General features: G+C 45.6%; 1 protein-coding gene across 8 annotated transcripts in view; it reads right to left on the bottom strand.

The window, feature by feature from the left end:
* Positions 1 to 327: 327 nt before the first annotated feature.
* RPS6KA1 (ribosomal protein S6 kinase A1) overlaps positions 328 to 21,283 on the bottom strand; it is a 66,361-nt gene continuing 45,405 nt past the window's right edge. For all 8 annotated transcript variants that reach the window (XM_043532154.1, XM_043532156.1, XM_007064809.4 and 5 more), the window contains 20 exons: positions 16,777 to 16,893; positions 13,709 to 13,790; positions 13,307 to 13,387; positions 12,134 to 12,213; positions 11,441 to 11,547; positions 10,122 to 10,159; positions 9,855 to 9,997; positions 9,214 to 9,284; positions 8,699 to 8,787; positions 8,400 to 8,464; positions 7,027 to 7,129; positions 6,541 to 6,668; positions 5,376 to 5,501; positions 4,776 to 4,865; positions 3,857 to 4,015; positions 3,460 to 3,621; positions 2,618 to 2,694; positions 2,340 to 2,457; positions 1,802 to 1,939; positions 328 to 1,402 (listed from right to left, as the gene is read on the bottom strand). In XM_043532154.1, the coding sequence (XP_043388089.1) occupies positions 1,280 to 1,402; positions 1,802 to 1,939; positions 2,340 to 2,457; positions 2,618 to 2,694; positions 3,460 to 3,621; positions 3,857 to 4,015; positions 4,776 to 4,865; positions 5,376 to 5,501; positions 6,541 to 6,668; positions 7,027 to 7,129; positions 8,400 to 8,464; positions 8,699 to 8,787; positions 9,214 to 9,284; positions 9,855 to 9,997; positions 10,122 to 10,159; positions 11,441 to 11,547; positions 12,134 to 12,213; positions 13,307 to 13,387; positions 13,709 to 13,790; positions 16,777 to 16,893 (2,097 nt within the window). In that variant the 3' untranslated portion in view covers positions 328 to 1,279. The remainder of the gene's footprint in view (positions 1,403 to 1,801; positions 1,940 to 2,339; positions 2,458 to 2,617; positions 2,695 to 3,459; positions 3,622 to 3,856; positions 4,016 to 4,775; positions 4,866 to 5,375; positions 5,502 to 6,540; positions 6,669 to 7,026; positions 7,130 to 8,399; positions 8,465 to 8,698; positions 8,788 to 9,213; positions 9,285 to 9,854; positions 9,998 to 10,121; positions 10,160 to 11,440; positions 11,548 to 12,133; positions 12,214 to 13,306; positions 13,388 to 13,708; positions 13,791 to 16,776; positions 16,894 to 21,283) is intronic.

The following is a 21,283-nucleotide window of genomic DNA, read 5'->3' as shown; positions in this document are numbered from 1 at the left end:
CCCCTCTACAGGCCAGATTCTGCCACCCTTAATCTTGATTAGTGCCTTATTCCACAATTAATCCTAACGATTTCAGTTGCAGAGTGAGTTCTAAACTTGAGTGAAGATGGCATAATTTAGCTGTTAGCAGCACTGAGTTCCCCCACCACTGAGACACCTGGGGAGAAGAAATGCATTTATATACACAGCTTTTCATCTGTAGATGTCAAAACGCTTTACAAAAGGCAGGCAAATACCATCATCCCCATTTTAAAAGAGAGGAGCAGTGACTAGCATAGCTTATTCTGTAGCTAAAGGGATGGGTGAACATTCAGCCAGTAAAATAACTTCAACTGAATGACATGTTTATTATAAAGTTCAGACAGAAACCCTGAGTTACCAGCCATAGAACAAAATTAAATTAAAAAATAAAAAAGAAAAAGATTTTGCTTTGCATCATGGATTCCTGGATGGTGCTAAGTGAAACAGGAATAAAAAAAGAAAGAAACCAAAGCCAACCCAGAAAGACTTGACTTCACAAAGGAGAATATTTCTTCCCCATCAGCATCTCTTCATCCAACAGAATCTTGAATGAATGCTGGGGGAAAGAGGAGGAATGGTCCAGACCCTGCAGGTATCTGGGACAGTTTAACCAAGTAGGTGCTTAAAATGGCTTATGCACTCTTACAGCAGCCATGTGGGGGAAACCAAAACCTACAGGATGAAATTTAAGAACTGGTTTTACAAACTGTACACAAAAATGCGGCGACTTCTCTAATAGGTGGTTCTGGAAAGAACAGCTGCTAGTTTGACATTGGGGAGGGTACAAAAAGTTTGAGGGGGGGGAGAAAAAAAAAAAAAGGGTCAGACTTCCAGCTGTACCAGCCCTGAACCCCAAATCAGCCGTGAAAGGTGATGTGTCTAGAACCAAGGTCTGGCCCTTCACAGGAAAAGACAAATCAGATTTGCTCTTTCGTGACATCATCACACAGATTATACATTCTAGTTCTCATATACACAAATGGATCCCTTTAAAAATTGTATCAATTTACACTTTTTAAAAAAAGGTTTTACAGTGAACTTCTATCAGGACAGGCGAGTCCACGAAGAGAAGAGCTAGTCTTTCAGAAGGAAAAAGGCACTTGGCCTTGACATGGTTTGGAGGAAGACAGTTTGCAAATGGGCTTCCTTTCATGCGTTGTTTTCCTGCCTGTTTCCCTGCTTCCCATCTTCAGCAGCTTGTGCAATGTCAGGAGTGACAGCACTGCACAGCGATGGCATGGACTGCCCAGGCTTCCCACTACAGTGAGGTGGAGGGGAGCTTCTTCACCCGCCTCTGTGCCAGAATGGATGACTCAATGGGCTTCAGCTGGGGGCTTGGCTTGGAGCGGTTTAATGCAGAGTATGTTGCAACCATGGCTCCCTTGGAGAAAAGAATGAAAAAAAAAAAAAAGTCACTGAATTGTCACGGGACTGCATCCACCAATAATAGCTGGGAGGCAGAAATATCTTTGTACCCTACTGAAAATTACTTCATGGTAGGCTGGCCATCATATAAGAAACTGGTTTCTTTTTAGGAGAGAGATTATCAGAAGTCTTTCTGTGGCCTGCAGGAGTCATTTTCTGCCTTGTACTTACTAACCATTCCCCTCCCACTGCAACTTCCCCCATATCATTCCTTTGGCCTGGCAGCAGATGTCCTGTCCTGATCACCCTACCCCCCACACCTTGAGTCTGCTTTACCTGCTACCCAGAGGTGGTGATGGAGCAAGAGGGCACTGCTGAATGCACCACAGGCCAGGCACAGCCCCACAATGCGTACCTTTACAAGCTGTACATCCTGGTGACTCAGTTGGCTCTGGGGTAACCTATCCTTCTGCGTTATCCAGGGATGCTGCAGAACTTGTTTGGCTGTCAGGCGCTGGTGAGGGTCAATATGGAGCATCTTTGTTACCAGATCCTGGAGCAAGCATTCAGAGAATTAGACTTCAGAAAGGTGGTGCAAACCCATCGGAGAGAGGTTCATCTCATTCAGAGGCCAGACTTAGAAGTTCGTTATCCTGGGGAATAGCAGCTATCAGCCTGGGCACAGAAGATGGGGCTGAGCCTCAATGGCCACAGATGGGCCACTATAGATTGGTAGTGCATGCCAGCACTAATTGCAAAATGCTGAAGTGCCCTACAGAGGCACCGCTGCCCCCGTTTTGGAGGGAAACGTGCATGTGAGATTGGAGCTACTGAACCCAAATGGTGCGGGAAGAAAAAGTGAAAGCAGTAGGGAGGTTTATTTTAAACAGGCTGCACAGCAGCTGTCCTTACTTGACCTGAGCTACAGACTTAATGCAGGTACCAGACCCTACCTTGGCTGCCTCAGAAACCGTGTCCCAATTTCCTCCTTTGAGAGTGAACTTCCCCCCGCCTATTCGGCTCAAGATGTCCTCTGGGGTGTCACTGGGCCCATTTGCAAAAGGAGTGTATCTGAAAAACAGAAAATTTGCAGGTTCCTCTTCTAACCGAGCAGAACTGAAATCTGAGTGAGTGATAGCCAAGAAGGGCAATATGGCCTCTGCAGCAGGGCACACCCATGAGCAATATACCCACAGACGCCGTCAGTGTGCTAAACGCAGCAGGTACTTACCCTGCCAGCATCGTATAGAGGAGTATCCCTAAACTCCAGATGTCACATCCCTCATCGTAGCCTTGACGTTTTAGTACCTATGCAGAATAAGCCAAGGGAAAGATGTCAGTTTCCCTCAGAGTTCCTGCTCTGTGAGGCAACGAGCATCGGTTTGACCCCTTTGCCTGCGTGCCGGACTTTTCTACGGCTCTGTCAGGGGCTCAAGGCTGGGACTCAGCTTGGCTTTGGTTACATGGCTGAAGAGGAAACATCTCAGGCATGTCAAAATAGCCATGGAAAAGAATCAGGCACGAACAGAATCACACTCTGCATATTAATTCTACTGGGAAGCCAGTTCTCTGACACCTAGATATACTCATTGAATTAGGTGGCCAGTACACTGGCTTTTCAGCCCCCTAAATGAGGGGCTTGTTTGCAAGCCGGTGACCCACCCAGTCCTGAAATGGAGGGTCACTGCTTCTAAAGCCCCACCAATAGAGCAAGTCTGTTAAGGAACCCAGAGATTGCAGGAGAGAGAAATAAATCAGGGGGCAACTTCCAGACTAGGAAAGGGAGTTGACAGAATCATTTGGGTTTGAATTGTGCCAATACTTCATGAGGAGGCAATAGATAGAGGGTAGGAAAGAAAAGAAGCAGGAGGGTATGAAACCTAGTCCCAGAACTTGCCTCAGTTAGTTTCATACTGGGAGAGTATTTCCGCTTTTGCCTGCTCCCCAAAGCGGGCCCTGCTGGCAGAGTGTGCCAGAGCTAGCCCTGGCCAACATTTCAGCAGGTAACTAATGTTGGCAGAGAACCACAGCCTGATGGAAGACAGCGAGAGTTTCAGGTCATGAGCCGCTTACCTCAGGGGCCACGAAGTTTGCAGTGTAGCAAGGGGTCATGAGAAGGCCATTCTCAGCTCTCAGCTGCTTGGCAAAGCCAAAGTCACAAATGCGAATGCTCTCTGGGTTTCCAGACTCATCCACGTAGAGAATGTTGCTGGGTTTCAAGTCTCGATGAACTACCTGTGAAGTAAACAACAGCAGGTGCTGCTGTCACACACCTCTGGCAGCTGCACTCAAGGCTGCAGTTGAAGCGAATGGCACAGTCTTAGATTTCATGCCTGGCCTGTCTCAAGACTGAAACGTATCCGAACAGGCAGCTGCTTCCTGGAGAAGGGGCAGGATAGTAGCCCTGTGCCCGCCTGCTTCCCACTTGATTGCACAGGTACCGGTCACCATCTCAGCCTCCCGTACTCACCCCTTGAGAATGCAGATACTCTACAGTTTTACAGATCGTGTGCAGCACAGAACTGGCCTCCCGCTCAGAGAAACACTTCTGTCTGAGGATCCTGTCCAGCAGCTCCCCTCCTCTCATCAGCTCAGTCACCAGGAAAACATGCTTCCCGTCATCATACACCTGCCAAAGCAGACATGCTGGGGTTAGTCCCTAAAACAATAATGATCTCTCTCTCTCACACACACACACACACACGTCTGTCCTGGGGGCAGAGTTACCTACAGCCACGCACCCTGTGGCCATATTAAAGTCATTTCCTGCATGTATTATGTGTTGTTTAGTCTCATGCAGATCTAGTTGGAGGGGACTTTCACAAGCTCTTTAAAAAGCTGAAGCAGAGCCAAGTTTTGATTCACAAGTGGAGGGACTCCTCTACGCAGCCTTTGTTACCAGGCAGTGCTGGGGGAGTAGGCTGGTTTAATGCTGTGTGCACTCTGCCTGGGATCAGGTAAGGAATGAAGCATGGACCAAAGAAGCGCTGCTCACTGCTGGAAGACCTGATGGCACCACAGCCGCTGGGCGCACTAAGAAATTCAGTGATACTTCAAGGGAAAGTAGCTGTGTATGGTGAACCAAGTTATAGCTTGAGAGAGACAGCCGCTCTAAGCTAGGACGTGTAGCAATCAGGTGGTATCAGAAACCCACAGTGCACATCCAATGGGATGTTTCCAAAGCAGGCCTTTAGTACTTTCTACCACAAGCTCTACAGAAATCCTCCATCTCCCCCAGCACATTGCTGGGGAGCTCTGACACCTCCCCAGACCTGCCACCATTCTACTGGGGGGTTCTCAGGAGCAACAGCTTCAGCCTCAGCAGGCAGGCCTGTGCTTTCAGAGACAACATCTCTGCTTAGGTGCAAGTTCAACATGGTTACACTCACATCTTTCAGTGTGATGATGTTTGGGTGCTGCCCGTACCGCAGGAGGATCTCCATCTCCTCAGAAGGGTCTCGTTTGCTCTTATCAATGATCTGCAGGAGAACACAGGTAAGTGTTAGCCAGGACTGGGGTCCTTCTGCAAGGCAGGTAGGACAGAGCTGTGTGCATGGAGAAATAACAGGTGGAGCACTGCAGAATTTAGCCAGGTTTGAGGTTCTAAAATTATTTCCACTCCCCACCTCCTGTTGTCTTGGTTTTCCAGAACAACTCATTTTACTGTCAGTTATACATCCCCATGATCACATGGGGCATCACATCAGCCTTTGTTCAGGCTGAGAAGCACTTGATGGAATCCCTAAAGCCCAACACACAAGTGCAATTACTGAGAAGTCATGTGTGGTACCAAACTTCCCTCTCCCGGAACAGAATGTCACTTCCCCAGGACCCCAAGCCCAGAAATCCAGCCTGGCTTCTCGCAGGATCGCACAAAGCTGCAGGGACAACGGCACTTCGCTCCGTTTTATTTTCAGAGGCTGTTACTAGAGTAAAAAGGAAACCTGAGTGTGGGAGTGCACATGAGCGAGAGATGGCAGACTGCAAACCTTGACGGCATATTCCATGTTGGTGGATTTATGAATGCAGCGTTTACACACTGAATAGGAGCCCACACCGATCGTCTCCCTCACTACGTAGCCTTCATTAAACTGGAGGCTCTTGCCATGCAGCTGCTACAGTGGGATGAATGGAGACATGAAACAAGGAAAAAAGCGTTAGTTTAGGGAAACACCACAGTATCTGTACACCAACAAAATGGAGAATGGACTGACTGACTGCTACCCGCTGTATCACACAGCTTCTTACTCTCCCTGTCCTTGGCAGGGAGAATAAGAAAGAAGGGCAAATGCAAACCACATTTCTAGAGTGCCTTTCAGCCCAGAGCTACCACCCACTGAAATGCAGCCACCTCTAAGGTGCGGGACAGCAGCCACATGGCACAGAGTTGGGGCAGTGCCCTGGTGTCCTTGGCTGAACAGTTCACCAGCCTGGGGAAGTTACGGAAAGAGTCACAGGATCTTCAGCATTGAAGCAAAGCCGAAAGGACCTTGGTCTTTAAGGCTGTAATTTTCAAAGGTCCCTAAGGGAGCTAGGCATCTAAATCCTATTTAATTTCAATGAAATCTGGGCACATAACTGCCTTAAACCCTTTGAAAAATCATAGGCCATTTCATTCTTCATTTCATAAGACCCACATATGGCAAGCTGCATTGACTCAACTAACTTGCCACTGCAGGATGAAGGGTTGAGCTTGCCCCAGCAGGATATGAATCCTCTGGTCCTGTGCGTAAACATGCACGATTGGGTCAAACCTTCCAGGATTTCTGATCCTGTAGCATGTTGAAGTCTGATCTCTAGTAATCTCGCCACAGGAGATTATGTGGTGACTTTACCTTGGCCCACTATAGGCTAGGTCTCTTCATTTGTAATAGGTGATCAAGAGCTGCCTTTTCTCCCCTGCCCTTTCTCTTGTTCACATCCACAGCCTGGCTAAGCTATTGAACAAATTCATACACTTATCTGGAATCCACCGGGGAACTGCTCAGGAAGTTTGCAAGAGGAAATCCCTCCTTTTCCACAGGAAAAAGCCTTGCCCTCAGGCTTCAGTCAGGCTGTCACTTATCAGCCCTCATCGTCTGGCTGACACACGCCAGGCTTCTGGAATTATCACTGCAGTTTAAGATAGGTCTTTCCTTGGTCTGGTCCCCTTACCTGTACCACAGAATGCAGAGGTGCCTGGGTAGGTTTGACCATGCCGTCCTCCATCAATCCAGTTGCCACAAAACTGAACCCTCGGAAGAGCTGATGGGCCCCCGCGCTCGGGGGAATTCCAGGGGAGTCTGGAATAAGTCAGGAAAAAGAGTGGTCCTGTAGCAGCGGGCCAGTAGCTGACAATTTACCCCTCGCATACTAAGAGTTACGGTTACTCCATAGTACTAGACAGTAGCCACACCGCATATTATTCCACAGCTGAATAGACCATTTACCCATGAGAGCCCCCTGCAGATTTACTTCTGCACCACCTACTCCTTGTCGAGAGCTGTAACCCTCTGAAGTCAGTGTTCCTCATTTTACAGTGAGGACAGGCCTAGTCCTGCTGGAATAGGAGTCAATGTAATACGCCTCACCCCAGTACTGTGTGTTTATATAGCCAGAGCATCCAGTACCAATTTCCTATTTGCTGGGGTGCACACAAACCTTTCGGCGTACGAGAGGTGAACTCTGTGTCAAAATAAAAGGTGTCATCTGGTTGTGCCACTGCAGGTTTGAAAGGTGGTTTGATCTCCCTGCGATATAGCTTCTGCAAAACAAAACGCCAAGGATGCCATTCAACAAACCATCCCTGACAGGTAGATGTCCCAACTGGCAGACATTCCCAAACACATCCTAAGGGGATGGATTTACCAGGAACGAGAAGCCATGAGGAGGAAACTTTACAGGCTGGAAATTGCTTGGTAGCATAGTGTAGAACTATAGCTCAGTCAGAGTTTAAGTCTCTCATTGGAAGGCCCTTCCACGGAGCTGTTGAGTCACTTCTATGGCAGAAGCTTGCAGTATTTCTCCTCCCTAGGCATCTGCTACCCAAGAGCCAAAAAACCTTGTATCTCCAGGGTGCTAAGAAGCCAGCTATCCAGGAACTAGTTTATGCCACCAGGGTCTGCTGCGTCTTCTCTGCTCACTCTGGCATCAGATGCTGGGCCTGAAACCTACATCTAGGAACATCTAGAGGAACCTACATCTACATCTACAACCTACATCTACATCTAGAGGAATTCCTGGCAGGGAGTTTTTTCCTCCCCACAGCCTTTCTGAATTGCTACTTGAAGATGCTGTGATAGGGAACCTCTCAAACTATCATGGGAGGTCTGTTCTAAAGCATTTCTAGGTCTTCTATAGCCTCCATCACCACAGTATCCGAATGCCTCAAGCACTAACTGGCCAGTCCTCAGACGACCTCTCCAAGGTACAGGAGTAGAGATGGGGAACACAGGTGCCAAGAGATCACGTGACTTGCTCAAAGTTACACAGGAAGCCTGTGGTAAAGCAGGAAACTGAGTTCCAGTCTTAGTCACCAAACCATCCTGGCCCAATCGCTTCAGCCAGATATTATTCTATTAGGACAGTTTCTGTCTTTCAAACTGTAGATCCATTCCTTCCGAAGATTCCTGTCCCTCAAGGATATTTTCCAATACCTCCGAGGCCATCCCTCTCCTGCTAAATCCCAGATTAGCTTCCACATCCTTCCACTGCAAGAGACGGATGATGATCTCATTTTGATCTGAATTCACACTTGTAGGGTATTTACTGTGACAAACATGATTTCTGTTCAGTTTCCTACTTCAGCCGTCCAGGTGACTCCCGTTCCTTTTGTGCAAACACTGGTTTGGGGAAGGACTCTGACAGCTGATGAACAATAGGACACAGCCTGTTGACTGCCGGTCACTCTATAAGCATCTGTATTATTGCAGAGCTAAGTCAGTCGAGTGACTCATGCCTCTCCCCTTCATTGGTATGCAAGTTTGAGAGCATGTAGAATCCAATATTTAAGCAAAGAAAGGTTCAATACTCACATTCCAGTCAATGGTGGAGTAGAAAGGGTGACGCTTTATCTCTTCTGCCCCATCTGTACCAGAACCTGGAAGACAGACATCACTCTGGATTTAGTGCTATATACCCACTCCACTGCTAACAAAATAAGCAAGGCAAAAATCCACTGTGCAATGTGACTGGGTATTAGTGGGAATCAAGCTGTACTGAGATATGCGGGAGAACCTAGCCAAAATCCAAATGTATCTGACCTACTTGGACAATAGGAGCCAAGATGTTGCACCTGGTGCTCCCAGAAACAATGTAATACCAGATGTCTTACCTAATCTGTTGGCTGGATTTCTTTTGAAAAGGGCTCGCAGGAGACTCTGTGCTTCGGAGCTCAGGAACTGAGGCATGCCCAGCTTTGCTCTGGAAAGAAGAGAAATTGTGCAATTACCTATGAGTAAGTAAAACAAACAAACAGGCGCTGACTGCAGCTCCTCTGCCACCTAGCTTCCCACGTCTTCCCTTGACGTATGAGAGATAGAGTCAGTTTTTCGCTCAGTATTTTAACACTGTGGCCTCTGTAAGTCTGTTTATAGAAATTCTTGCAAATTAATGCCATTAAACTGTTATAACCCCCAGGATGCAAAATTCCGGACATCCTAGCATAGGGTGACCAGATACCAAGTATGAAAAATCAGGACAGAGGTGAGAAGTAATAGGAGCCTATATAAGACAAAGCCCTGAATATCGGGACTGTCCCTATACAATTAGGACATCTGGTCACCCTATCCTAGGAGCAGAGCAGCAAGCTTTGCCCCTGTAGAGACACTGAAGAATAACTCCTCTTACTTGAGAATGAAGGTCATTGTCTCCTTACGGTCTTTTCCCTGGAATGGCAGAGAGCCAGTGAGCATCTCAAACTGGAAAGAAGAGCAAGAGAGAAGGTTAAATGATTGAGTGAGAGTTTCTAGGAGCAGCAGATCCTAATATGCTTTAGGCAGAGAGCCCTGTAACACTGACCCTTAATAGGGTTAATGGTAATTTACACAGTCTTTCAAAGAACTCCTTAGAGCTGAAAGGGCCATGGATTGAATGGCCACCAGGTGGCAGGTCTAGATCCAAACAAGGAACACTAGCATCACTTCCAGTCTGAAATGAAAGTATCTTAACAGGAAACTTAAGCGGTCTTAATGAGACAAAATGTGACAGTCTTGAGAGATTGTCAGAAGCCATCTAAATTCTACATGGAACAGCTATGAATGTAGCTGATCCCTGTGAAATTTGTTGCACTTCACTACTGATCGCTTTGGGCAGAGTAACTTATATGGGAGCTTGGAAACATTGGAGTGATTATTAGATCTTTCCCAGTTCAATAGTTCTCTGTTAGAGATACAGTATAACGCACTGAGATATTGCACCATCTCTCCAGAGCTACCATTTAAAGAGCCACCATAAAATTAGGCTTCAAACATGCTAGTTAGCTACCATACCATTAATACACCATATGACCACCAGTCAGCGCTGTGGGTGTGGCCCTGACGATTCACAACTTCTGGTGCCATATATTCCACTGTCCCACAGAAGGAATATGCTTTCTTCTCATGGTCAATGGCTTCTTTACTCAAACCAAAATCTACACAAAAGAGAAAAACCATGAACACATGCCCACTTTCTACAAATAGAGCACAGGCATGGAAGAATGTCTGTATCTCAAGTTGCAAGTCTGCTGTAGTGCAAGATTTTTGGAGTCACCTTACCTGTGAGTTTGATGTGTCCTTCTTCATCCAAGAGGATGCTGTGAGAGAGGGAGAAGAGAGACAGGCATGTAAACACCAATGATCATTACCGTAACAGAGATGTTAACAAGCGATCCAGCACTTTTTTCTGCTCCTGAGAGGCTAGTTAAAAAGCTTTAAGAACCCCAGAAACAGATCTTAACTCCACCACTTTCAGCCCCGATGGTTTAAGCCCTTTCATCAAGATGTATGATGCAAAGAGAATGGCCCCACTTTCCTCCAGCCACTTACACTCTCCCTCCTAACAGGGATGCTTTGTGCAAGGACTCCATTATTTAAAATACCGTAGCACCTTGGCGCCCCAGTCCTGGATCAGGAACCCACTGTGCTAGGCATTATACAAACACAGAACAAAAAGACACTCCTGCCCCAAAGAGCTTACAATATAAGTATAAAGAGACAACAGATGGACAGACAGAGGACTAAACGGAATCAATGAGACAACACTGGTCAGCAGGACACGCAGCTGCCTCAGCACACCCACGGCCTAACTGTTAAGTTTTTTGTAGGCACTATAGCAGAGGAGATTTGAAGAACCCCTACTTTTCCTTTGATGGCTCTATGGGGGGTTTGATGCCCGAGCCTTTATACAGTCTCTTTGGAGTACCCCTAGTATTTGCTATTATAAGCAAGCCAGCATTTTAGTCAGCTAGAATACAGAATCTGAGTCCTTGGGTCAACAAGAAAAAGCAAAGCTTAAAAAGAAGTCTGTTATTGTCAGAAACAACTGCCCTACTATTCCATACTCCCCTGGAATCCATTCTCTCTCTCTGAATGCGTCTATGTCATCTGATGTGATGTGCAAGATTCTGAGCCCAACCCTCAGGCTTCATGTGAACTTGGTCCCAAACGATTTCTGTGCAAGGACTATTCAGTTGCACAAGTGATGTGTATCTCTGCAGAGGTCCTGCTTTTTGCATAGCCCCTCCCCTGGGGGACTGTTCATTGCTCACTATATAGCCCACTACTGCCAGAGTCAGCTGGGAGCCGTAGACTAGCACGAGGTGCTCTCCTAGCTCAGAAGAGGGCAAGAGTGCTGCGCCAGTGTTCCCAGCCCGGCTGCGTAGGAAGGGAAGGAGAAAGCTGGAGACTTCTTCTCCTTCTCTCTTTCCACACAAGAGATTTAGGCTACTGCTACTCATTCGTCCAGCCTACTTTCTCAGCTTAACAGGACGATGCTTTGGCATTTAAAGACTACAGACGTAAGATTGAGCTGCAGAAGAGCTGGCCCAGTGCTTTGTCATTAAATCAGAGGCATCGTAAAGTTCTGCTATACATACTTCTCTGGTTTGAGGTCTCGGTATAGGATTCCCAGGCTGTGTAAATGATCAAGCCCCAGAGCCAGCTCAGCTAGGTAGAACTTCACATCTTCCTCAGTGAACATTACCTGAGGGACAGAGGAGACAGCTGGGTTATAAGAAATCAGCCTCCCAAGAACATACCATGAAGTTGTTTCCCATCCCAAAAGTCCCCTCACCAACATACCCAGCCACTTGCTCCCTCTCACCCCTTCAGACTTGTATTTCCTGCTACCCTGAGATTAAACAGCACAATTAGACGTTGCTAAGCAGTGAGCTGATGTTAATTTAGGATCTTCATTTACATCAGCTATTGTTCTCCAATTATCTTTACCTGTCACTTCAATTTGCAGATCAACTTCCCATCCCTAGACGCCTTCCTTGCCCCCTCCTCCATAGGAGCAAATCAGTTCAATTAAGCAGCTACACTGCAGCAGGACAGAGAAAGGGAGTCACTGGTTCCCATCTCTGTCATTTTACACAGCAAGAGACACAGCTCTAGCCAGTCAGGGCTCACCTCATCTATGTAGCCACTGTTTTCTTTTCCAATGAGCTGGAGAACAGTGCTCCAAATACCAGTGGTCCTCTGCAATAGGCACCCACTGTTGCCTACACTGGTAGAGCTGAACATGCACACACCATGAACAGCCCAGCAAGATCCCAAGGCATGCTCACCTCTTTGGAAAGCCGAGTGAAGAGATCTCCTCCTCTCAAGAAATCCAAGATGAGATAGAGTTTGCCCTCTGTCTGGAATGCTGAAACATAGGCCAGAGCAGGAATCAGTGCCCTTCTACTCATTGACTGCTTGGCAATGTCAGATACCACCCAGAGATGGGTGGCTTTAGGTTTCCAGATGCCCCACATTCCCACTAGGCTCAATAAAGATATGGCTAGTGACTGGGTGTCAAAATGAGATCACCTGCAAAGTCAGCACTGGGATGGGAGAGGACCAAGAACACTTAGGCGCTGCAGGAATTGGCACTGGTGATTGAGTAGGTGGCATTCTTCCCTTGAAATTGGTGCCTAATCAATGCATGCATGCTGCGAGGCAGTGACTTACTGGAAGTGCTGTTTTTGCAAAGGAGAAATAAGAGGTGCCGACCACTGTAGTGCACAAATCTCCCACGATACCTTTCCTAGGAGTAGGAGTGTTAACCCTGGGAACAAATTCTAGCACAAGGAGTTATTCTGCCTTCTTAAATCCCCCCTGCTGTTTTGGTAACTGCAGCACCAGCTGCCTCTGGAGCCACGCACAATGGAGAGCTCAGCCCCCTAGAATTCTGAACTTAGGAGGGAGGGTGGGGAATGGAAGGGAGGGGAGACCAGGTCCAAGGGGCTGCACGGAAAAGACAAAACTAAGCTTTCAAAAGGGAACAGATTCAGGTGCATCTGCTACGCCTGCTCTTCTATGCTTAGATAGAACTGCACTGAACACACAAAGCCCAAGGGTTTAAAATTCATCCTCTTCTCCTGTGTTATTCTATTTTCCTATTCAATAACCAGGCAGGGCATGGGACCAAGATCCTATCAGAGGAAGAGTTCATTTTTAGGGGGATTGTGCTTAGACAGACAACAGGGCAATCTAGGCAGTAAGAGGGACAGGGGCTACTTGACAGATAAAGGCTCCTCCCATATTACTGCTATTGGCATAACCCTTCCAGACAGTGTTTGAGAAAAATGCTTTGAGCACATTCAACAAGAATCTGTTGCTGGACACCTAGGGAACACCTCCCCCCGGCAATGCCCTGCACCTGCAATAGTGCATAGTGGACCGTTAGAAATTATTCAGGGCTGTTGCCACACACTGGCTCTGCCGTTCCTCTGGCCCAAGGCTAGCTGTGTACTCACCATAGTGCAGTTTCACCACAAAGGGATGGTTCACATCAGCTAAGATGTCTCTTTCCATTTTTGTTCTTACGCGATCGCGCACTGTGGAGAGAGATGCACAGTTCAGACCCTTCAGAACGGCACAGTGCCCCTGACACCAGCTACAGGGCTCCGCCTGCAGCCCCATGGCTTCTCTAGCTCTTGCCAAACTGTGTCTGACCTAGACGGTTCCCCAGTCCCAGCTCTGAAGTGACTTTCCTTCTTGGAGCAGCATTGAATTACTCTCTCCCACCTCAGTCAGTCAGCTAGCTGTGGGGAGATATGGGTGCATCATGACGGAATGGTGCGGAGTTTTCCCAGCACGACTTCTCATTCCATTTTGGGGATGCAGATGTGGATCAGCACGCGGAAAGCCCTTCTCACCTTTCAAGGTTGCTTTCTTCAGGACCTTCATGGCATAGAGTTGGCCATTGTCAGGTGGGGTGATTTTTCTTACTAAAAAGACCTGCATGCACAGGAGGAGAGATCAACTTGTGACTCAAGTTGTCTGGATAGAATTTTACCGCATACTAGCAAATAAACCCCCATGCGACTTCAGAACAGCGGCGAACTGCAGGGTCAGCAAGTTCAACGCTTTGAGCTCCGCAAGCAAAAGCCTACAGGTTTCCAGAGAGTCCTGGGGAGGGTATTTTAATGCTTCACCCTTCCTGCTCCCCATCTCCAAAGGAAGCTTGCCCTTAGAGCACTCCTGCCTCTGCTCATCACACCTTTTTTCCTCCAACCGTCAAAACTGAAAGCAATACCTATTAAGAAAAAAAAAAAAAAAAAGCCAATCCCCAATACTGGTCACCACCCTTGGTACCGTGTCAGACTATATCAGCCTCAGGAGTACCCAAGCAGTCGCATTAGTGTCCCGCTGTACTAGGAGATTTCCTGCTGACATGTGGATTTGGCAGCAAGACGGACTCCCAGGCATTCATGATTAATGCCATCCCTGGCAGCTTCCCCTCCTTTCCAAGTCCTCATATACCACAGTGGCTGGATCCAGACAGGGAAATGGGGCCTCATTATCGGAGAGTGGCCATTTCTTTTGGCAGCATGAAAAATAGAGCTCAGAATCCTAGTCAGATCCTCAGTGACCCATGGAGATATCTGGGCTATTGACCAATGCAATATTGGCCAGTCTCAAGACTGTATGCAGCAGATTGTTTTTAGATATGGATTATTCATGGGTTGCAAGAGAAGAGAGAGTTTAGGTGCCACTTCCTTCCCCCTCCATAAAGGGTAAAAAAAAGATCATGAGTATAAGTGAGTGGAGGCCTTGGATAGTCACCCAAATACAGAGTAATCTGAGAGAGGAGGGTGGGCAGAGTAACATGTGCTGGGGAATCATCTGAGACTGCTATAACACGAAATATACAGCAGAATGCAGGTAAAACAGAGCAGGGGACACACAGTTCTTCCCCCAAGGAGTTCAGTTACAAATTTAATTAACGCATTTTTTTTTTTAAATGAGTGTCATCAGCATGGAAGCATGTCCTCTGGGATGGTGAATCCCTAAATTCTCTTTATCCTGCCACATGGTTAGAGAGCCAATCGGAGAGCAGCTGGATGTTGCTTTGCCACATGGAATATCTACATTTTAGGGCTGTTGATTAATCACAGTTTTAATCGCACTGTTGAACAATAGAATACCAATTGAAATGTATTAAATATTTTGGATATTTTTTTACATTTTCATATATATTTTGTAGTCTGCATTGTAATTGAAATCAAAGTGCATATTATTTTTGATTACAAATATTTGCACTGTAAAAAGAGAAACAAAAGAAATAGTATTTTTCAATTCACCTCAGACAAGTACTGTAGTGCAATCTTTTTGTCGTGAAAGTGCAATTTACAAAAGTAGATTTGTGTTTTGTTACATAACTGCACGCCAAAAACAAAACAATGTAAAACTTCAGAGCCTACAAGTCCACTCAGTCCTACTTCTTGTTCAGCCAATTGTTAAGACAAACAAGTTAGTTTACATTTACAGGAGATAATGCTGCCCTCTTCTTACTTACAATGTCACCAGAAAGTGAGAACAGGCATTTGCATGGCACTTTTCTGGCTGGCATGCAAGGTATTTACGTGCCAGATATGCTAAACATTCATATGCCCCTTCATGCTTCAGCCACCATCCCAGAGGACATGCTTCCATGCTGATGACGCTCAAAAAAAAAAAATGCGTTAATTAAATTTGTAACTGAACTCCTTGGGGGAAGAACTGTGTGTCCCCTGCTCTGTTTTACCTGCATTCTGCCGTATATTTCATGTTATAGCACTCTCAGATGATGACCCAGTACATGTTCATTTTAAGAACACTTTCACTGCAGATTTCACAAAACGCAAAGAAGGTACCAATGTGAGATTTCTAAAAATAGCTACTAACGCAAGATTTAAGAATCTGAAGCGCCATTCAAAATCTGAGAGGGACGAGGTGTGTAGCATGCTTTCAGAAGTCTTAAAAGAGAAACTCTCTCATGCAGAAACTACAGAACCCAAACCACCAAAAAAGAAAATCAACCTTCTGCTGGTGGCATGAGACTCAGATAATGATAATGAACATGCTTTGGTCCGCACTGATGTGGATTGTTATTGAGCAAAACCCGTCATCAGCATTGACGCGTGTTCCCTGGACTGGTGGCTGAAGAATGAAGGGACATATGAATCTTTAGCACATCTGGCACGTAAATATCTTGCGACACCGGCTACAACAGTGCCATGAGAACGCCTGTTCTCACTTTCAGGTGACTTTGTAAACAAGAAGCGAGCAGCATTATCGCCTGCAAATGTAAACAAACTGGTTTGTCCCCACAAGTGGCTGAACAAGAAGTAGGACTGAGTGGACTTGCAGGCTCTAAAATTTTACAGTGTTTTATTTTTGAATGCAGATTTTTTTTTGTACATAATTCTACATTTGTAAGTTCAACTTTCATGATAAAGCGATTGCACTACAGTACTTGTATTAGGTGAATTGAAAAATACTATTTCTTTGTTTTTTTACAGTGCAAATACTTGTAATAAAAAATATAAAGTGAGCATTGTACATTTTGTGTTCTGTGTTGTAACTGAAATCAATATATTTGAAAATGTAGAAAACATCAAAAATATTTAAATAAAAGGTATTCTATTATTGACAGTGCGACTAATTGCAATTCATTTTTTTTAATTGCTTGACAGCCCTAGTACATTTATTAGCAAAGATCTCTCCTTCCTCCCTCTTCTAATGAGAGCTTGTCAGAGCACTGCATGCACAAGGACGGCAAGAGTGGACCTCTAGGAGCAGACTGCTCCTGCAGCAGCACCCGGTCTCAGAAGAAACTCAGTCAAATTGTTATTCCAGCTATGAGCTGGTGGGAATCGTGAAGCCAGGTGCACTTCTCCCATCTCCTGGCCCCAAAATAGATTTAAATGACATATAAAGATACAGTAAGAAGCAAACTTACTTTGCCAAAAGAGCCTTGGCCCAGAACTTTGAGAAGTTCAAACTGCGAAGGATCAGCCTTCTCAGAGCCCTCCTTCACATGGTGTGTGATGTTAATTTCTTTCACGATACCTTCATCCTGAAATAAAAAACACATGGATGAGGAAGACTAAACTTCCAGAGCAGAGGAAAAGCCTCATCTGTTCAAATACAACTACAAGCTCTTGGGAAGCAGGACTGATCCCATAACACAAGCATCTCCTGCTTGCAACTTCCAGGGCAAAATCACTAGAAGGACTTCAACAAATACCCTAGCACCTTACAAATATTTCACTCTTACCAAACGCCACACTCCATGGAGAAGCACAGCATGGGGAGGAGGTGACCAGCCCTCTGTGGAGAAAGAAGTGGTTCGGGACTATTTAGAAAAGCTGGACATGCACAAGTCCATGGGGCCGGATATGTTGCATCCAAGAGTGCTAAAGGAGTTGGTGGATGTGATTGCAGAGCCATAGGCCATTATCTTTGAAAACTCATGGCGATCGGGGGAAGTCCCGGACGACTGGAAAAAGGCTAATGTAGTGCCCATCTTTAAAAAAGGGAAGGAGGAGGATCCTGGGAACTACAGGCCAGTCAACCTCACCTCAGTCCCTGGAAAAATCATGGAGCAGGTCCTCAAGGAATCAGTTCTGAAGCACTTAGAGGAGAGGAAAGTGATCAGGAACAGTCAGCATGGATTCACCAAGGGCAAGTCATGCCTGACTAATCTAATTGCCTTCTATGACCAGATAACTGGCTCTGTGGATGAAGGGAAAGCAGTGGACATGTTGTTCCTTGACTTTAGCAAAGCTTTTGACACTGTCTCCCACAGTATTCTTGCCAGCAAGTTAAAGAAGTATGGGCTGGATGAATGGACTATAAGGTGGATAGAAAGCTGGCTAGATTGTCGGGCTCAACGGGTAGTGATCAATGGCTCCATGTCTAGTTGGCAGCCGGTATCAAGTGGAGTGCCCCAAGGGTCGGTCCTGGGGCCGGTTTTGTTCAATATCTTCATAAATGATCTGGAGGATGGTGTGGATTGCACCCTCAGCAAGTTTGCAGATGACACTAAACTGGGAGGAGAGGTAGATACGCTGGAGGGTAGGGATAGGATACAGAGACAAATTGGAGGATTGGGCCAAAAGAAATCTGATGAGGTTCAACAAGGACAAGTGCAGAGTCCTGCACTTAGGACGGAAGAATCCAATGCACTGCTACAGATTAGGGACAGAATGGCTCGGCAGCAGTTCTGCAGGAAAGGACCTAGGGGTTACAGTGGACGAGAAGCTGGATATGAGTCAACAGTGTGCCCTTGTTGCCAAGAAGGCCAATGGCATTTTGGGATGTATAAGTAGGGGCATTGCCAGCAGATCGAGGGACGTGATCATTCCCCTCTATTCGACACTGGTGAGGCCTCATCTGGAGTACTGTGTCCAGTTTTGGGCCCCACACTACAAGAAGGATGTGGAAAAATTGGAAAAAGAGTCCAGCGGAGGGCAACAAAAATGATTAGGGGACTGGAACACATGAGTTATGAGGAGAGGCTGAGGGAACTGGGGATGTTTAGTCTACGGAAGAGAAGAATGAGGGGGGATTTGATAGCTGCTTTCAACTACCTGAAAGGGAGTTCCAAAGAGGATGGCTCTAGACTGTTCTCAGTGGTAGCAGATGACAGAACAAGGAGTAATGGTCTCAAGTTGCAGTGAGGGAGATTTAGGTTGGATATTAGGAAAAACTTTTTCACTAGGAGGGTGGTGAAACACTGGAATGCGTTACCTAGGGATGTGGTGGAATCTCCTCCCTTAGAAGTTTTTAAGGTCAGGCTTGACAAAGCCCTGGCTGGGATGATTTAATTGAGGATCGGTCCTGCTTTGAGCAGGGGGTTGGACTAGATGACCTCCTGAGGTCCCTTCCAACCCTGTTATTCTATGATTCCTTTGCGTCTAGCTAAAGAAAAGAGTTCAGTGTCTTTGAACTGCATTTCATAAGAGTTTTGAAAGCAGTTTTTTTTAAAGCAATAGTGGCAATAATGTTTATACTGCTAAAAATCCCAACACACGGCACTGTCGTCATACAACAAGGATGTGGCTGGCAAGTCAGACACACACAACCCCATCTGCTCAGCAATCTGAGTAGCCCTGTCACAGGAGCCTTAGTGCATCTTTAGCACATAGGGATCCTTTTTTACAGCCTCAGCTTTTCTGGGAGATAGAGAAGCCAATGTCTGTATCTGACACATGGTTTGTTTAAACACATTCTTTTATAGAGCTCAAGAGCAGACATGATCAGAAAATAATGAAAGGTGGAAGGAAGGTAAGTCACTACCTTCCATCTACATTTTCTTCAAAAGACTAGAATACAGGACAACAAAGGACATTAAAAAGACAACATTTAACATGTCCCTCCCCACCTCTCAAACAAAATGTCCTGTGGAACTCCCTGCTACAAGACTATGAGGCCAAGAATTCAGCTCAATTAAAAAATCCCTAGACATTTATATGAATCAGAACATCTCCAAAGATTAAAAGAGGGGCATAAGCGTTCATGCTTCAAAGCAGCCGGTCATTAACCACCGTGTGAACAGGAAGGAGTTTTACTTATAGTCAAATTACTTCATAATTGTAATTTTTTTTAAATTAAACGAAGCACCCAATACTAGACCCAGGCAAAATTTGACTAAAAACATCTTTTTGGGGACCAAAAAAAAAAACAAAAAAAACCAAACAGATTTGGCAGCACCAAAATATTTTATGATTTTTTTTCAGAATTGTTCCAGTCAAAGAAGCCTTTAAAAATGTCAAAACCTGCCCTCCGAAACATTGTTTTGACATTTTCTAAACAAAACAGTTCAATCTGGTTTTGAAATGACTTTCAAAATTTCCATTAATTTTAACGTAAAAAATGCTTAAAACTTCTCAAAATCTAAACAAAAAAATATTGTTTGATGCCCCATTTGTTTTTGATTTTTCAGCACTGCCAGTGAACCAGAAAAATCTGTATTTGCATGGCTTCACCTGAAATTCGCCAGCATATGGAAACTCAGTGAGCTGGACCTCTGGTCTGGGAATTATGTTCTGGAGCACACTGAAGACCCAATCTACAGCAGGGCTCAGAGACACTGGGTTTAAAAGCGTCCCTGACTTCCTAATACTTTTTAGTTGACTGTTAACAACTTGACTAAGTCAGGCTTAGAAACAACAATTCTACCCTATGTACAAACCCAGTTTTGTACGGTTTAGTCCCTACAGGTTTTAAATAGAACAGTATTTAAATCAAGTTTAACCACCACCCGAGAGGATGGTGCTGCTGGGTAGTTTGGGCACTAGCTTGCTTTCCTTTCCAGAGCTGCCTCCACCCTCTCTGAAAAGGTTCTCCGGAAGCGGGGAGATGCACACAAGGATGTGGTTGCCTACCTAAGTAGTGCAGCCTTTTCTTTCTAGCTGATGAGCTTTGTTTTCTGTAGACTAGGAAGTGCCTTTGTTTTCATATTATCGGGCAGCTCTGTTCTCTCAAAAACAGACAGTAGACACTGAATTCTGGTACTAACTGAAGCCTTTACACACACACACACACCCACACACACACCCCGCCCCCCCAGGTCCAGCAAGAGCAGCAGCAGGGCCAACTTCCCCGTCATTCTCCTGCCTGTCTCAACCCTCTTCTGGAGGGATCAAACTAGAGGCAAGAAAGGTATTGTCTCCAAAACTCAGTCCTAAGCTTCTATGCAGAGACTGTCCATAAAATGGTCAACAGAGTTTGTGGGTTTTCCATTGCTGGCAGCTGTCCACTAGGGACTCAATCACCAACTCCTTTCCCATGCCAATGAAAAACCATTCTCTAGGAACAGCTTTTCATCATCAAGCTGATTTGGACTGAAATGAGCAAGGGGCCCTATGACACTATCTCCCAGTTGCTAAAGCATGGCACCCAAACCACCTGAAAAAGGACCCAGAAACACCAAGCTATTTGGGGAATGTCATGAAAGGTACTGGAGAAAACCTTCAGTCTAGGAGTACAAGCCTCAGCATTAGGACTGAACACACGCTGTTCTGACAAGTCTATTTTGTCAGACTGTAGAGAGTTTCATTTCCAGCACACTACTTTTGTGGCCAGAGTCACTCTTCTGGACCTCAGCAGTACTATTTGCTGCTCATAATCAAAGGAAAAAGATATGGCCAACAGAGTTCCCATTAACACGAAAGAACAAAAATAGTCAGAATTCTGGACAGCTTAATGACCCAGTTCAACATCAAGGAAGTAGTATTAAAGTTAGGCTCAACTGTAGAATAGAGAAACAAAAACTGGAGTTTCATGAAAACAGTAAGGAGAAAAAAATATTGACTCTGATTGGGTTAGGTTAAGTTTATTACCAAGTTATATTGTCTGCCTAGTAGATCAATTTTAAATGAATATTTCCTTTACACACAGGCATTTATGCTCCTCTATATTCCTTCATTAAAACTGAGGGACTCACTACGGTAGGAACAGTT

The sequence above is a fragment of the Chelonia mydas genome, chromosome 19 (genome assembly GCF_015237465.2).
Source record: "Chelonia mydas isolate rCheMyd1 chromosome 19, rCheMyd1.pri.v2, whole genome shotgun sequence".
NCBI classification, from domain to species: domain Eukaryota; kingdom Metazoa; phylum Chordata; order Testudines; family Cheloniidae; genus Chelonia; species Chelonia mydas.
The sequence above is the reverse complement of the archived record's forward strand: the minus strand, read 5'-3'. Positions and strand labels throughout refer to the sequence as shown.